Source organism: Scaptodrosophila lebanonensis, unplaced genomic scaffold (assembly GCF_003285725.1).
Source record: "Scaptodrosophila lebanonensis strain 11010-0011.00,11010-0021.00 unplaced genomic scaffold, SlebRS2 tig00000238-arrow-arrow-pilon, whole genome shotgun sequence".
Classification (NCBI taxonomy): Eukaryota; Metazoa; Arthropoda; class Insecta; order Diptera; family Drosophilidae; genus Scaptodrosophila; species Scaptodrosophila lebanonensis.
The window spans coordinates 454,898-473,251 of record NW_022060625.1 but is presented as its reverse complement, the minus strand read 5'-3'; the positions used below and the strand labels follow the sequence as shown (position 1 = coordinate 473,251).

At 37.7% G+C, this 18,354-nt stretch overlaps 2 protein-coding genes and 2 long non-coding RNA genes across 5 annotated transcripts in view; 2 read left to right on the top strand and 2 right to left on the bottom strand.

Moving 5' to 3' along the window:
• The window catches only part of LOC115630051 (protein O-mannosyl-transferase 2), a 43,270-nt gene that overhangs the window by 9,689 nt on the left and 15,227 nt on the right, over positions 1-18,354 (bottom strand). The window lies entirely within an intron of this gene.
• On the bottom strand, positions 2,322-3,203 carry LOC115630053. 2 transcript variants are annotated; one of them, XR_003995982.1, is made up of 2 exons: positions 2,619-3,203; positions 2,322-2,561 (listed from the first exon to the last, which is right to left on the bottom strand). It is a non-coding gene; the product is annotated as an uncharacterized LOC115630053 (long non-coding RNA). The 2 variants fall into 2 exon arrangements; XR_003995983.1 differs by having other exon boundaries at positions 2,322-2,552.
• On the top strand, positions 3,196-7,760 carry LOC115630054. Its single transcript, XR_003995984.1, has 2 exons — positions 3,196-4,346; positions 4,424-7,760. It is a non-coding gene; the product is annotated as an uncharacterized LOC115630054 (long non-coding RNA).
• LOC115630052 (uncharacterized protein K02A2.6-like) lies at positions 13,463-17,371 on the top strand. Its single transcript, XM_030526684.1, has 2 exons — positions 13,463-14,267; positions 16,370-17,371. The coding sequence occupies exons 1-2, from the start codon at positions 14,255-14,257 to the stop codon at positions 17,044-17,046; spliced, it is 690 nt and encodes a 229-aa protein (XP_030382544.1). The 5' UTR covers positions 13,463-14,254; the 3' UTR covers positions 17,047-17,371.

Below are 18,354 nucleotides of genomic sequence, written 5' to 3'. Positions count from 1 at the left end.
TTTAACTTTTTCTGTAAGACACGAGATGATGGATACGGAGGAGTTGGTATATACATTAAAAAACATATTAAATTTAAACTGCTAAATCTCAAATGTTCAATAGAAGCAATAGGAATTCAAACTTTAAACCTCTCCAACAACATCAACATTTTCAGTGCCTATTCCCCCCCTTCCACTAATCTCATCACCTTCAAAACTGGTATAAAAGAACTATTTGCTATAAGCGCCTCTCTAACACATCCATCAATAATAGGAGGAGATTTTAATGCTAAATCTACCATATGGGGAACTTCATCCACAGACGCCAAAGGTCATACAATAGAAAGAGCCATGATTGACAACAAATTCATATGCTTAAATGACGGATCACCCACCTACTCACATAGCCCAGTACAGTTTTCCTTCCTTGACCTCACTTTCTCCAACGCTACAAATCTACATATTTCCTGGCAAACCTCCAATAACAAACTAACGAATAACAATCACTTCCCAATACTCATTGAAATTAATTCTACTCATATCAACGTTCTAACCAAAAAAACTCTATACAATAAATTATCCAAGGACTTTGGACAACTTAACTTCTCCAATCTCAACAAACTACATTCAGATTTAAAAAAAATACAAATTCAAAATACCATCACAATTCCAACTAACAATAGATATACCCCAAAAAAATGGTGGAACCCAGAGGCCGAAAAACTCTTCAGAATCAGAAATGCTTGCAGGAAAAAATTTTATTTAACTAAAAAGTTCACCGACGCCAGACTTCTTATCGAAGCAGAAAAAAACCTGGAGAAACATATAAATATCTGTAAAAAGAAAAATTTCAGCAACTTCCTTCAAGAGCTCTCTGATTCTCCACAGATTATGTGGAATAAACTAAAAAACCTGAAAAGCTACAAACAAATCAAGAAAGTTGGTAACAGCTGGTCCAAAGATGATAACGAATCTTTCCTCAAGCTTTTGAAAAATATTCCAACTATCACAAGCAACACTACACAGTTTAATCCAGCAAATCTCCATCTGAGCGAGACCCCTCCCACTCCCCTGCTTTTTGAAGACTTCCTTTTTTTCCTAAACAATAAAAATCCAGAATCCGCAAAAGGCCTGGATGGGGTGTCCTACAAACTTCTTCAATCTCTAACCTCCGAAAAAAAGAAAGATATATTCAACATTATAAACAAAACATGGCTGAAGGGTGATATTCCAGAGGAATGGAGAAAAATCAAAATAGTACCAATCCCGAAGAAAAGCTTGGACCAATCAAGCGTCAAAAATTATAGACCCATTTGCCTACTCAGCGTTCTCCTAAAGTCACTGGAAGGACTTATAAAGTTCCAAATAGACGAACACATTAACTCATTGAACCTTTTCCCTAAAAGATCCTACGCCTTCCGAAAAAACCACTCAACATCACAATGCATTAACGACCTAATAAACATAACATCAGACCTCAAACAAAAAGGTTACCAAGTGGTGGCTGCATGCGTTGATCTTCAGAAGGCATTTGACTGCGTGGATATCTCCATTCTATCCAATAAATTGCAAAAAATGAACTTCAATCCTCACATTATAGCCTGGATCATAGGGTTCCTTCAAAAAAGAATTTTAATTCTTGGTGACAGCAGCACTACAATCAACAGAGGAGTCAGTCAAGGCAGCTGTCTCAGTCCAACTCTTTTCAACCTCTACACAAAGGACCTGCACAGAATAACAGATTCAAACTGCATTTTATTTCAATTTGCTGACGACTTCTTTTTCCTATGCTTCCACCCGAACTTCATCGTAGCACGAAATCTCTTAGAGGAAAAAATCTCAACCTTTGTACAGGAATGCAAAAAAATTAACCTCTCATTTAACCCAAACAAATCCAACATCATACACTTCAACTCTCGCAGACATCTTTTAAACATCTCACACGCAGGAGAACCTTTAAAAGAAGTTCACCAAATAAAATACTTGGGAAGATTCGTTTCAGCAAACAATTCCCCAATTTCCCACATAACTCAAGTCATCTCAAACTCCAACAAGTCATGCGCCTTTCTAAGGTTGTTGAACGGATGCCAATTTGGGGTGAATCCCAAACGCGGTTCTGTAAAAGAACATTCATAAGATCAAAGTTGGAATACGCTTGCTCATCCTTCAGCAACCTCTCGAAAAAAGCTACAGACAAGATCGCCGTACACACGAACTTTCATCTAAGAAGAGCACTGGGGTTGATTAAATCAACTCCAATCAATATCATCTACCACCTAGCAGCAGAGCTGCCCCCAAAATACAGAATGAAATTCTTAACAGCCAAAGAACTGGTCAAAGTCTTCGCGTACAATTTACCGGCTAGCAAAACTTTACTTCACAATTCATCATGCAATACAAACTATGCAAAAATATACAACGAATTTTCACATATTCTAAACCATATCCAACTCCACGACAACACATATATCTACTGCTTCAAGCTCTGCACGGACACAAACTTCTTTAAAGGATCGGCAACAAACAAACATCAAGCGAATCCGAACATAATCCATCAGCTATTCCAAGAAAAACTAGAAGGCCTCCAAAAAAGGAATTTTGAAGTTTTCTTCACAGACGGTTCAGTAACTAATACTCACTCCAGCGCTGCATTCCTCCACAATAACTCCAAGTTCATCGACAGTTTCTATACCAACAAAATTACATCGTCGCTCACTGCAGAACTGATTGCAATAGACAAAGCCTTAGATCATGCCATATCTCACAATTATTCAAATATAGCCATCCTTACAGACAGCCGCAGCGGCATTCAGGCCCTTCAGAAATCCATTCAACCCAGCTACATTGCCAAAACCATCCTACTGAAAATAAAAGAGAATAATCAAATCCGCTCCGTTGAGATCCACTACATACCTGGTCATAAAGACATTCCCCAAAACTCTTTGGTAGATGCCGCCGCAAAAGTGGCCCCCTTTCATGGATCATTTATAATAATGAGATGGTCAGTCAACGACGCTATCAACTCAATCCGCAAACTAATCCAAAACCAATGGGAAACAGAATACTGGAACTTCGCAGCCAACAGAAATAGAGGTTACACCGCACTTTTCCCCAGCCTCGTGAAAATACCTTGGTTTCATCAATATAAAGGCGAGCTCTCAAGCGCAGAATGTAAACAAATAAACAGGCTCTTATCAGGCCACTGCTTTGATAAAGCAACACTAGCCAAAATGAAGGTGATAAACTGCAACACATGTGACGCATGTGAAGTGGTGGAAAACGCCTCGCATATAATCTTCAGCTGTATAAAATATACCACTACAAGACAGCAATTCCCAACACTGCTAAAGTACAACAGCATTTATAACTTTTTTGCTAACGAAAATACCAGCTCATACAAATCAATCACACAATTTCTAAACACAATTAAGTCTAATATTTAAATGTTAACATCGTACTAAAAACACAATTGGTGATGGCGTTTTCCTCGTAACCAACGTGGACGGCCAAATAATTCTTTGCATTAAACTGTGCAAAGTAACCTAAATCAAAAAAAAAAAAAAAAGAGCTGGATTGTAGCAATTTATTAACGGAATGGCCAAGATGGAAACAGGAGTTCTTAATGTACTTGATGGCGACTGGCAAATCAACGGAACCGGAAAAGAGAAAACTTGCAAACTTCTTGTGGCTAGTGGGAAGAAAAGGTACACAAATCTACAACACAATGTACCCGAATGATGGTACACAGAATTCTATGCTTGGAACAGTAACAACGGAAAGCAGTGTTCAGCAACGCACAATGGAGGAGGTGCTTAAAAAGTTTGATGAATTTTGCCTACCACAACGAAATAATGCAATGGAGTCTTACAAATTCAACATGATTACACAAAAAGAGCGTCAACCTTTTAGTGAATTTGAAACAAACTTGCGGGAACAGCTACATCATTGTGAATTCGTATGTGAGTGTGGCAAATCATACGAAAACCGAATGCTGCGTGACGGTATTATCGGAGTGCATGACAAAAAACTACAACTGAAACTTCTGGACGGGCGTGATGAACATTTGTCAAAAGTCATTGATACTTGCAAAGCACCTGAAGCAGCCTCTATCACTAAAGGAATACTGGAAGGAAACCAGTCGGTTAATATCATCAAAGACGACGGACCTGTAATTAATGCGATTAATAGAGTTTGCTTCAACTGCGGGGGACCATGAAAATTTGGTCACAAAGACGAATGCAAAGCAAAGGACATAACGTGTCATCGTTGTGCAAAAAAGGGTCATTTCCAAAGGATGTGCCGAAAGCAGAAATCTCAAACCATGGGCGTGAAGACAGCAAGCCAGAAGGAAAACAAGAACGAAGGAGGTATGGCAGGCTCTAGTAGCAATAATTCACAAGGTAACAAAAGCAACGGGTTTATTAATCAACGGGTATTCTTTTAGAATAAATTCAATCGGAGTAAAACACAAGAGGTGGACCAAAGACTATCAGATAGGCGGACAGATAGTTACATTTAAGCTAGACAGCGGATCCGATGTAAACTGCATTCAAAGAAATCTACTTGAAAAACTTAAAAAGGAAAATAATCTTAAGCTTAATTATGAATTGAATGAAATGTTGGTTTTGGATTATAATGGCAACAAGATAAAAGTATATGGAGCAGTACAGCTACAATGTTATGATTTAAAACTAGAAATTGAGCAAATGATTAAGTTTATAATTGTAGCCGATAACTGTGAGCCGATATTAGGGTTAGAAACGTGTGAAGAGTTAGGATTAATGAAACGAATGGATGTAAATAGTATTAAACATCAGTATGAAAATAGGGAGTCTTTTGTAAATACGTATAGGAATGTTTTTAACGGAATCGGAAAGTTTCCAGGAACTGTAAGAATTCAATTAACTGAAAATGCTAAGCCAGTGCTTCATTATAAGAAACGGATACCGAACTCATTAACAGACAAATTAAAAGCAGAACTAGACACAATGCTGGAAAACGATATTATATCAAAAGTGGAATATCCTACCGATTGGGTGAACAACTTGCAAATAATTGAACTAGTATAGCCTTTCACCCTTTGGGTACAGGCTATAAAAACCATGTGGAAAACTTCGAATTTGTCTTGATCCCAAGCCACTAAATTTATGTATTAAGCGAGAGCATTTCCTCATTCCCACCATTGATGACCTAACAAGAAAATTAGTGGGTCAACGGATTTTTTCGGTATTTGACTTAAGCAGTGGGTTTTGGCACATGGAATTAGATAAAGCAAGCTCGGATTTGACAACCTTTATGACTCCTTTTGGGAGTTTCAGATTTAAACGTGTACCATTCGGTCTCAATTGTGCACCGGAAATGTTTCAACGGAAAATGGTCAATATTTTCGGGGATTTACCAGGAGTTATGGTATACTTTAACGATTTAGCCATCTGTGCAGAAAGTAAGGAAGAACATGATCAGATTGTCCGATTGATTATGGAGAGGGCACGTATAAATGACGTATAATTTAATCCAGACAAAATTCAGTATTCTTGTACTGAAATCAAGTTCATGGGAAACGTTATATCGGAGGGAAAAATAAAGCCGCAGGTTAAATACAGGGATGCAATTCTCAAAATAAGGAAGCCTCAGAATAAATCAGATGTTTTGAGATTTTTCGGCCTTCTGAAGTATAGCCAGATACATTCCGAATCTCTCAAGGCAATCGGCTAATTTGCGAAACTTGACAAAAAACGATACGGATTTCAATTGGACTGCAGAACATGAAAAAGAATTTAATAACCTATTAGCCATTGTAACGGAAGAGCCAGTTTTGGCTATATATGATCCGAAACTCCCAGTGATTGTACAAACAGATGCATCCAAAGACGGACTGGGCTGTGTAATAGTGCAAAATGGACACCCTGTGGAGTTCGCTTCACGAACTCTCAGTGGCAGTGAGCAAAAATGGTGCCAGCTGGAAAAAGAACTATTAGCAGTTGTGTTTGCATGCCAGCGGTTTCATTTCTTTTTATATGGGCGCGAATTCACTGTTGAGAGTGACCATAAACCATTAGAGACATTGGTTAAGAAGGATATTGACGATGTTACCATGCGACTTCAACGAATGTTTATGTTCTTATTGAAATATGCAAAAATGACTATTGCTTCTAATCCAGGTAAAGAAATGCTTGTGGCAGATTGCTTATCTCGTGCTCAATTGCCAGACATATCTGAGATTGAAGGGTTATCAGGGGTTATTCACTCGGTTATAAAGTCAGTTTGTGTAACCAAGGATAATTATGATCTTTATGAAAAGGGATTAGAGGAAGATGAAAAATATTAACGTATCTGCTCATTTGTGGCTAACGGCCAGGATACCATCATCTTGATGACCTGGGCAAGCAGTTTCACGCTATCAAATCTGAATTACAGTTTGAAAGTGGGTTATTGTTTTGGAATCACAGGGTTGTCATACCCTGCAAAATGCAACACAAAGTTTCCCAATGGTTGCATGAACCTCATCTAGGCATAGAGAAAACACTCTCACGTGCAAGAATGCTTTATTATTGGCCTGGTATGAACAAACAAATAAAAGAACTTATAGAATCGTGCAGTGTTTGTGAACAATTCAGGAGAAATAATCAAAAGGAACCGTCATATAATCAAAGTATTAACATCAATATTTGATAAAATCGGATACCCAACTATCATTAAAAGTGATAATAGTCCCTTTGGCTCAGCAGAGTTCAGAGATTTTTCAAGCAACAGTAATGTTCAATTAAAATTTTCAAGCCCCAGGTATCCACAAAGTAATGGCCTAGCAGAAAAAGGTGTGGCGATTGCGAAAAACATATTAAAAAGATGTTATGAAGCTAAGGATGTAGAGAATTTTCAATATCGAATACTTGAATATAATACAACTCCAATAGCCAGCATGAAACTAACACCAACAGAACTATTTTTTGGCAGACTACTCAAGACCAAACTCCCAGTATCGGATTCGTTGTTGATTAGGAATAACTTAAAGGAGACAGACATTCAAGACAAATTAAAAAAGAAAAACAAAAATACTATTATGACCGCAGTGCAAAATCACTAGCTTTATTAAATATTGACGATGTGGTTATTTTTAAGAAAAATGGTAATGAATGGCATTATGGAAAAATTGTGGGAGTTGTAAATGACCGTTCATATATTATTAAGGATACATTTAACAGCCATTATAGACGCAATCAGCGTTTTATTGCTAAGACCACTCATAAGGACTTAAACACAAATGAAATAAGTTTTGAAAATAATATCAAGTCAAATAACACTGGAAACGATAATAATAATCAGAGTTGGCCTGAAATACAAATCGTTGAACCTAAGGACAACATATCTAATAGGGACAACAATAGTACAATAAAAGAAAAATATATAATTGTAGACAGTCCAGACTCAAGTGAATCAGAGGATAAATTTGTAACAGCATCTGGTTCGGAGGCAAACGACGAAGAACCTATAAGTCCTTGCTACCGAACCAGAAGTGGCAGATCTGTACGACCACCTGAGCGGTATAGAGACATAGAGTGGTCTTAAGTTAGTTAAGTTAATTTAATTAATTAAAAAAAAAGAAAAGAAAAAAAAGAGAAAAGCATGTAATAAGTGTTGAACATTAAGTGCCAAATGTTAAACAACACTGGTTAGGCGAAGTTCAAGAAGAACCTAGTTCGTTCCTCAGTTGATCGTCAACACCCAAATAAACCAGACGCACAACAACTAAGCTTATAATTAATAAACTTGTAAATTATAAACAGCTTGTTTTTTTAATAAGCACAAGCTTATTATAATAACCGCCCATATCTCGGACACTATAAGAGCTAGGGACACGAACTTTTAGTCAGAGATGCCTTATGTGAATCGCAGAAAAAACATTTTGGAATTTCTCTCCCTCCCGTGTTTTTATACCCTGTACCCAAAGGGTACAAGGGTATATTAGTTTTGTGCGAGTGCACATGGAACACACAGAAGGAGGCTTGGTAGACCCCACAAAGTATATATATTCTTGATCAGCATGACAAGCCGAGTCGATATAGCCATGTCCGTCTGTCCGTCTGACCGTCTGTCCGTCTGTCTGTCCGTCTGTCTGTCCGTCTGTCTGTCTGTATGAACGCAAGGATCTCCGAAAGTATAAGAGCTAGAATAACCAAACTTGGTATACAGATTCTCCTGAGACCGAGAAAGGACGAGTTTGTTCATTTTTTCTGATCCAACCCCCCACTCCCCCCCTATTACCAATTTTCTATAACTCCCGTAATTCTTGGAATTGAGAACTAAAATTTGGTAGTCACATTAGGTTAGTAGTTATATATCCGTATACCAAGTTTCATTATGATAGAATGATCGGAAAGAAAGTTATAGCCATATAACCAGGCCCAATGCACACATACATACATATGTACAAGTACACAAACACGCATAAGGCACGATTCTGATGTAAATGTAAATGTATGTATGCATGCATGGAATATTTTATATTTAATTAGTTAATATTTAGTTAATTAATTAAATTAATTTAGTTAATTAATTAAATTAATTAATTAATTAAATTACTTTTTTGTGGGGTGGTACAGGGTATTTAAGAGTTGAGCCTGCTCGACTTTAGCATTCCTTTCTTGTTTTGGAATTGTTCATTGAAATTCGAAAAATACCCTCAGTTATTGATTATAAGTTTGTATGTTGTCTATGTCTAAGTTTCATCATGATAGGCCGTTTTAACAGGAAGTTATATATACACATATGTACAGAGTATTTCACAGTCGGGACACCCGACCTTAGCTTCTCTACTTGATATATATATAGAAGAAGATATGAATATGTTTGTATATATACAGTGGACCATCAAACACTGTTTAATTGTAAAATAAATGAAATATTTAAAACGAAAAGCAACAACGGCACCTGATTGTCATTGGCACGTTCTTATTCTTTCGTTTACGTTTTTTGAATATCTACGCCAGCGATGTGTACCCAGACGCACAAGCAAAAGATCGATCGCGAGCGAACTTACAAAAACAAAATACATGCAGTTGTCGCCAGCCAGACGCACAAGCAGATTGATGGAAAAACAAAATACAGGTAGTGCGTGTGTCGTTGCTCGATTTGCGGTAGAATTTACTCAGAACTCTACCATATTCTGATTCGCATTGCGGGTAAATGTATGTATGTTTGTGTGTACATATGTATGTATATGATTTGTTCTAATTGGTCTCAATAAATTATAAGATGTTATTATTTAGATATTCTGTTTATTGCATTCAAACTTCGATGTATCGATATCAATAGTATCGGTGGATTAAACTATCGAAAGTTTTACTCTAACAAATTGAGATGGGCATTGTCAGTGCTTTTTGATCGTGGCTCATCGCTGCACAAATGACACGAGAGACGTGTTTCATATTCCGAGTTCGTGCGTGATCGTAGTTACTCAATAAGGCACGAAAAGACACAAATGTGAATTTAAAACGCGAAAGGAATGCTAAAGTCAAGCAGATTATACTCTTAAATATCTTGTACCAAAAAAAAAAAAATTTTATAAAAAATTTAATTAATTAAATTAAATAATTAAATTAAATATAAAATATTCCAAACATGCATGATGTAAATGTAAATGTATGACATTTACATCAGAATCGTGTCTATGCGTGTTTGTGTACTTGTACATATGTATGTGTATGTTACATAATTATGTCAAAGCAGCAACAAATACAGCTGCGGACAGAGCTTGGGCCCGGTTAGGATAGGGCTCCGCAGTGGTGACTGGGTTAGTAGAATTTGGCAACCTAGTATATATATACAAATATATATATATATGGGCATTTCCACAGAAATGTCAACCGCAGCCAAAAAATTCAAAGTCCTTAAAATTATGATGTTTTAACATATTTGTATAGAGAATCTATCAAATTTAACTAATCTAATCAAATTTTACATTTATTCATAACACATTTCGAAAAATTCAAATGCAAAGTCGAACAACTGCAAAAGTTAAGTTTTGAACACATATGTTGCACTTTTTGTTTTGATTACTGTTCTTAATGAGAGACGTCATGCGTTGATATTTGCTCTTTTAAATATTGTTTGTTATTTAGGCAATATAAGAAAAATGTAAAAGGAACGATGCGATTGCCAATTACGGTAAATTTTTAACTCTGCTTTAAGGTATACTTCAATGTCGCGTGCGACATCGAAAAAGTACATTTGTTATCAGAGCGTCAAAGGTGTTTGTACAAGGAGCGTCAAATATTAGCTGCAAACACAGTTTTTTATTGCAAATAATATTTTAAAAATTTTGGGCGAAAATAATCAACGCTTTGGTCGCAGAACTTATTTAAAGTTTGTCGCGTGCGACATCGTAAGTGCAAAATGTCTAAATAAAAAAATCAAAAAAAATCTAAAACAGCTTTATTTGTATATATACATACAAAATATCACTTTTAAAATGTAGATGAGTAAGAACGGAGCCGAGAAAAATAAGTCTAACTGCAAACGGTGGAGAGAGAGGTTAAAGGATGATGAAGCAAAATTACAAAATTATAAATTGAAAAACAAGGAAAGAATGCGCAATTTGAGGAAGAGATGGAAAGAGCAGGCTGAAGGTAAAGAAAAAATAATTGAAGAGCGGCGGATATATAATCGCACACGCCAACGAGAGAGACGCCAAAAAGTCTTCGAAAATGAAATATCAGGCGCTCGTCAAAGTCAAACCGCACCTTACGAATGTAGACAAACCTTGGCGAAAGCGGTAAAAAAAAGTGGAAAAAGCGATGCCAAAGAACATACACAAAAGAGTTAAAGTTTTTGAGGTCCTGATCAAAAAGTATAAGCAGAATTTAGGAAACGAAAACGTAAACCAATCTAGCCAAATAGTGTCAGTTAATGCCATCAATGATTTTTATCAGAATGATAATGTTCCATCAGTTAGAAGGAGCTAGGACTGCATATTCCATTTAAAAAAATATATATTTGGCATAAGTAATGCTATTAAGTTCAGTTAGTTTCTGGTATTCTTATATATGTAGATGAATATACTTGTACTTATTTTTGTTTTTTCTTTATTGAAGAAAATTTGTTATAATTTTTATTTTGAAAAAAAAAGTATATATAAAAATCATTTATAATCTTCTTATGTATTTCTAACTGCACATAAATAAAAAAAAAAACATTAAAAGTATGATGGAAGAAAATGTCGCGTGCGACATGTCGCGTGCGACAGGGGTTAAAAATTAAATAATAAATAAACCACCTAATATTTTTGAATGAAATAAAAAGCATTATTAAGATACATCAATGCGAAACATCTTAAAGTTATACGCATTAAAATTTTCCTTCTGGTTTCGCTGAAATCAGTGTTTGAACTGTTCGCCGAAAAAGCGACTTCTATATATGTCGCGTGCGAATGCCTTGGTTTTTTTAAATTATCTCAAAAACTAAACAATCCCCAAAATCCACCTTAGCACCAACAATAGAGCTAGTCAAGAGCTATAACTTTCTCCTTTTGTGAAAACAAAATTATGTTTTGGCATATGTTTTTTTTCACTTTGAATGCGTACGAATGTCGTGTTCGACATCAGAGAAATGCCCATATATCAGAGAGTCCAGCAAAGATGGGCAACACCTGCTAATAAACTATATAAAAGGTGTGTTCCAAAGTAAACAGGACTTTAAAAAAAAAAACAGAACAAATGGTTTTTTCGGCAAAATCAATTTATTTTATTCAAAATAGTCTCCTTCTGCTTCAATACAGCTTTTTGCACGATCCAAAAGCATGTCGAACGAGTGTTTTAGCTCGTTGGCCGGTATGGCCGCCAGTATGCCGGTGCAAGACTTTTGAATGGCCTCTACGTCTCCATAACGCTTTCCTTTCATGGGCAAATGCATTTTTCCGAAAAGGTAGAAGTCGCACGGTGCCATATCAGGTGAATACGGCGAGTGGTTAATGGTTAAAATGTGATTTTTAGTCAAATAATCGTTCACAAGCGTCGATCGATGAGACGCGCGATTTTTTGGGTTTCGGCTCGTCCGGTGCCTTCCATTCAGCACTCTGGCGTTTCGTTTCGGGATCATATTGGAAACACCACGTTTCGTCACCAGCCACAATATTGTAAAGGAAGTTTTTGTCCTTTTTGAATTCTTTAATGATGTGCTTCGAATGTTGGATTCTGAGCAATTTTTGGTCGTCAGTCAATTTGTGCGGAACAAACCGTGCACACACCTTTCGTAAGCCCAAATGTTCGGTCAGAATGCGATAAATCGATGCTTTGGAGATGTTCAATTACATTTCCATCAATTTCAATGATGATTTCGGCTGATTTTTGATGAATTCACGCACAGTTTCGATGGAATTTTCGATGATCACGGATTTTGATTGGCCCACATGTTGATCGTCATTTATGACCTCACGACCACTTTGAAAACGTTGAAACCACTCGTGCACTCTGCTATGGGATAGACAATCATCGCCATAAACTTGTTCCATCAATTGAAACGTTTCGGTAAAAGTTTTACCAATTTTAAAAAAATTTATTGTTGGCTCTTTGTTCGAAGCTCATTTTCGCACCGATAACACAAACATACTGACACTTAAAACGCAATAACTTCACTTTCAATCGATGAAATGTCATGAAATCATTGTAATTTTTCTGTTTTGTGGAGAGTACAGTACTGTCGGGCTTGCTCGACTGTAGCTGTTGTATATCCTCATATACATAAAATAGCTTTTAACCATTCGCACTTGTTAACGTTGCTCCAGTACTCATTGTCAATGTACTCATTCACATATGCCACTAACAAAATACTCATACACAGTCAGTCTAGAATAAACGCTGATTCTTGCAACTAGACTCAAACATCTCTCGCATCATTTATTGCTCGGCCACCCCAAACACAACTGGCGACGAGGATAAACTAATTATATCGATTCGTAGACTTATCAATAGTGACGAAGTTGATTAAAACAAAACATTGCCCAATTCATCAATTGGTAACGCGTAAAAAAATACACACAATTACTTGTATACATATTTCGCCGCAATTCTCGGAATTGTGTATTTCATCAGTCGTGTTGGTATACATACACACAAACGTACATCAAAATGCCAAACGAAGTCAATGAAAACAGTAATTTACAACAATTACTTCAGCAGCAGCAACAATTTGCAAAAACTATGTTAGAACAGCAACAACAATGGATGCAAGAGATTTTAAAAAACAATGCTAGTGTTTCAAGCCGCTCCGCGGGTGATTCGACTAATTGTCCGCATTTCCACAATTTCAATTGGGATCCGATACCTCCAACAATTAAGCCAGCATTTGCAAGCATACTCAGTAAATGACGTTGAAAACAGAAGGCGTATTTTCTATCCTGGATTGGTGCCGACGTGTTCGAGTTATTAAAAAACTTATTTGGCAGCGAAGACCTGCTTACGTATACATACACACAATTGATCGGTAAGTTAACGGAACATTTCCAGTTTAAGCGACATGTTATTGCCGCACGCTATGAATTTTTCAAACGGGAGATGAAGCCCTCACAAACACACAAAAAATGGGTTGCCGATTTACGTGGAATAGCACGCCAGTGTAAATTTGTCTGTCTAGCACCAGGATGCTCAGCTAATTTAGTAGACGAAATGATTCGTGACCAAATTATAGTGCATACGTCATTCGATCCAATACGTTCAGCAGCTTTGCAAAAGTTACAACCGACATTGGAAGATGTGCTCATAATTGCCGAAAGTTATGAGACAACAACCAAAACCGTTGCTACACTTAAGAACGAGAGCGAAAAGCATATTCCAGTGAACGCAGTGCACACACGCACATACGCAAACAAGAAGAAAACAGTTAGAACTGGAAACACACAAAACGCATTACAATCGTGCTCTGGCTGTGGACACTCTCATGCAAGAGAGAACTGCAAATTTCGTCATGCCCAATGCAATCATTGCGGTAGAAAGGGACACATAGCTGTCGTTTGCAAGTCCAAGCAACAGAACAAAAATGATCATAAGGTACGAAGGGATGATCATAGCAAAACCGTCAACGACGCACAACGTTTTCGTCAGCCAGAAATTATACACAGTGTAACAGGTATAGTGAAATTTGATTCAAATAAAAACACTATTGAAGTCGAAATTTTGCATAAATTTATAACATTTCAAATGGATTCAGGTGCAACCGTTTCAGTTATAAATTTACAAACATATCAGCAAATTAACAGCCCAAAGCTGCAAAAGAGCAACAAAATATGCACGCCTTCGGTAAGCAACCAATTCCAATATTAGGTGAGCTACACACTGTCGCAAAATGTGGTAATAAAGAAGACAAAATAACATAAATAGTCGCAAATGTCGAGAGCGCAAACAATCTTTTTGGCTTAGATTTATTTCAAACATTCGGTTTTGAAATTCATCAAGTGGCAAACTTGGTTGAACAATACGCGCCTCAAATATCTGTTCTGTGTACTAAATACAAGGAAGTTTTTGAACCGGCTCTGGGAGTAATCAAAAACTTTAAGGCAACCGTCACATTGAAACAAAATGCACCGCCAAAATTCTTCAAATCAAGACAAATACCTTTCGCTCAACTAGCAGATTTCAAAGCAGAATCTGAACGCCTTACAAACGCAGGTATTTGGAATGGGGCATCACCTATTGTTTTAGCTCCGAAACCGAATGGAACAGTACGAATTTGCGGTGATTTTAAACTAGCTGTCAACGCGCAAATTGACATCGAACAATACCCTTTGCCTACACGAGAGTCGTTGTTACACACCGTTCGTCGTGGTACACATTTTTCAAAGATTGATCTCAAAGACGCCTATCTACAAATGGAACTAGACGACCCATCTTAGCAATTTATGGTCGTGAGTACACCTTTGGGTCTTTTTCAATATCAACGATTACCTTAGGGTATAGCTAGCGCTCCTGCTATTTTCCAACGTTACTTAGAACAACTTCTAAATGGCATAGAAGGTTGTGGTAACTATCTCGACGATATAATTATAACGGCCCCAACAGTAAAATAACACATTAGTCGTGTGGAACAAGTCTTAAAGGTTCTACAAGATAATGGTGTTAGATGCAAAAAGCAAAAATGCCTTTTCCTAAAGCATGAAATTGAGTATTTAGGCTGACGTATTAGCGCACAGGAAATTCTTCCTGACCTATCGGGATTGCGTGCTGTAAAGGAATTAAAACCGTCGACTAATTTAAAGCAACTAGAAGCCTTCATGGGTAAGGTAAACTACTACTGCAATTTCATACCAAACTTCTCCGAGCTGTCCGCACCACTCAACCAGCTGCGTAGAAAAAATGTAGAGTTCACTTGGGGTCCAAATCAACAAAACGCCTTCGACGCACTTAAGTCTCACATCATCAACGCAACACAATTAGCTCATTTTCATGAGGAATTGCCTGTTATCTTAGCAACAGATGCATCAGAACATGGTATCGGTGCAGTCTTATCAAACATCCAGCCTGACGGAATGGAACGCCCCATCGCTTTCGCATCTAAAACACTTGATCAGCATCAAGTCAACTACAGTCAAATCGATAAAGACGGGTTGCTATAATCTTCGGCGTAAAATATTTCCATCAGTATCTTTATGGGAGAAAGTTTATTCTAATAACAGACCACAAACCGCTTGTAAATATTTTCAGCCCTAGTAAGCATTTACCTACGATTGCTTCACGTCGACTGCAACGCTGGGCAATCACATTGATGGCTTATTCCTTTGACATCATGTATCGTACTACATCCGCACATGGCAATGCTGACGCATTATCACGCCTTCCTGTTGGAAATGATGAACAATTTGATAGGGAAGAGGCATGCTACAATATCACCGATATTACACCTCCTATCAATGCCGACGTCATACGGAAACACTGCGAAAACGATCCAACGACTAAAAAAGTCCGCAACTATGTTATTAACGGTTGGCCGGAAAAACTCTCTAAAAAAGACGACGACCTAAAGCCATATTTTAACAAGAAAATCAGTTTAGTCTCACTACAAGATAATCTGTGTCTACAATCGGAAGCAACCCGCATCATAATTCCGAGTTCTTTAAGACCTGTCATCTTAAAGCTACTTCATGATGGTCATTGGGGAATCATAAGAATAAAGCAAGCAAGCAGACAACATGTTTGGTGGCCTGGTCTTGACGACGACATTTCAAAATTGGCTTCAACTTGTGATATTTGTAAACGCAACAATTCATCGCCAGTGAAACAGTTCCAAAGTTGGCCAAAGGCTACTACGCCTTGGGAACGAATACACATTGATTTTGCTGGTCCAATTTTGAATTCAATGTGGCTGATGTGTGTCGATGCTTATTCACAGTTTCCTTTTGTTACAGAGCTATCTTCAACCACATCGCAAAGTACAATAGCAGCTCTTACAGATATTTTCGCCATTGAGGGATACCCAAAAACGTTAGTCAGCGATAACGGTCCTCAGCTTACATCCGACACATTCAAGGATTTTTGTAACAAACACGGAATAACGCACATCACAACAGCCCCATTTCATCCAGCATCGAATGGGTTGGCCGAACGGTTCGTACAACAATTTAAAACATCTATAACAAAAAACATTCAAGAGGGACATAAAACTAAAATGGCAGTAATTAAGTATCTAGCTTCATATCGATTCACACCGAATGCAGACAACAAAACCCCAGCTGAGTTACTTCACGGAAGACCAGTTCGCACCTTGTTGAGTCAACTTTTTGAGCAATCACACGACAATCATCGTAGCCATCATTCCGAAAAGTACGCAATTGATCAACAAGTCTTTGCACGAAATTACGCCAAGGGAGAAAAATGTGTAGAAGGTACCATAGTCCGTTCCCTGGGTAAAATGCTGTACATCGTAAATACACACGTATTTGGTCATATCAGACGCCACATCAACGAACTCAAGCCGAGATTTGGTCCAGAAACCACTGAACAGATACGTCTGAATTCTGGTGGCATCATTACTTGGAAAACTCATCGTCACCAACAGAGCAACGATCTACATCGCCATCGCTAAGTGCTTCCCAACCACTAGAAGCCCTACAGCCATCTTCAGCATCACGGTCAGCAGTCTTGCCTTCGCAACCGGAAGTCCGACAAGGTTCCAGCCACCGCCGCTCTGGCATTCCTGTTCGAAGAAGCATTCGGTGTCGCCAGCTTCCCAACCGCTACAGTCCTACTAACATTAGAAATAACTAACAGCGAATGTGTTGTAATTTAAGGGAGGAGATGTTGTACATCCTCATATACATAAAATAGCTTTTAACCATTCGCACTTGTTAACGTTGCTCCAGTACTCATTGTCAATGTACTCATTCACATATGCCACTAACAAAATACTAATACACAGTCAGTCTAGAATAAACGCTGATTCTTGCAAGTAGACTCAAACATCTCTCGCATCATTTATTGCTCGGCCACCCCAAATACAACAGTAGCGTTCTATCTTGTTTTATTCTGATACATCCCCACACTCCCCCGCAATTCGAGTTTTTTTTATAAGTTCCGTAATTCTTAGAATTGTTAGTGCTTATGTGTCCGTATGCCAAGTGCCAGCATGATAGGTCAATCCTGAAGAAAGTTAGCCATAAATAAAATCGCTGCCCATGCTCTGCTTGCAGCGCTGCCCGCAGATGTTGTTGTTGCTGCTTGGGTTCAACATTGTGCTGCATACATACACGCATATAAACACGCAGAGACACGATTCTGATGTAAATGTATGCTGGTGAAACTGTACATGAACATGTCTTTAATTTAATTAATATACTTTTTATAGCCTGTACCCAAAGGGTGAAAGGCTATACTAGTTGCGCGCAGGTACAATGTAACACACAGAAGGAGGCGTGGCAGACCCCACAAAGTATATATATTATTGATCAGGATGACAAGACGAGTCGATATAGCTATGTCCGTCTGTCCGTCCGTCCGCCTGTCCGTCCGTTTGTATGAGCGCAAGGATCTCAGAATATAAACATATAAACGCGCATAGACACGTGGTGTAAATATATGCTGTTAAAACTGAATATAAACATGTCGTCTATGTATGTATTAAATACATTTTCATTATTAATTTAATTAATTAATTCAATTTTTATAGCCTGTACCCAAAGGGTGAAAGGCTATACTAGTTTTGTGCGCATGTATGTAACACACAGAAGGAGGCGTGGCAGACCCCACAAAGTATATATATTATTGATCAGGATGACAAGACGAGTCGATATAGCTATGTCCGTCTGTCCGTCCGTCCGCCTGTCCGTCCGTTTGTATGAGCGCAAGGATCTCAGAATATAAACATATAAACGCGCATAGACACGTGGTGTAAATA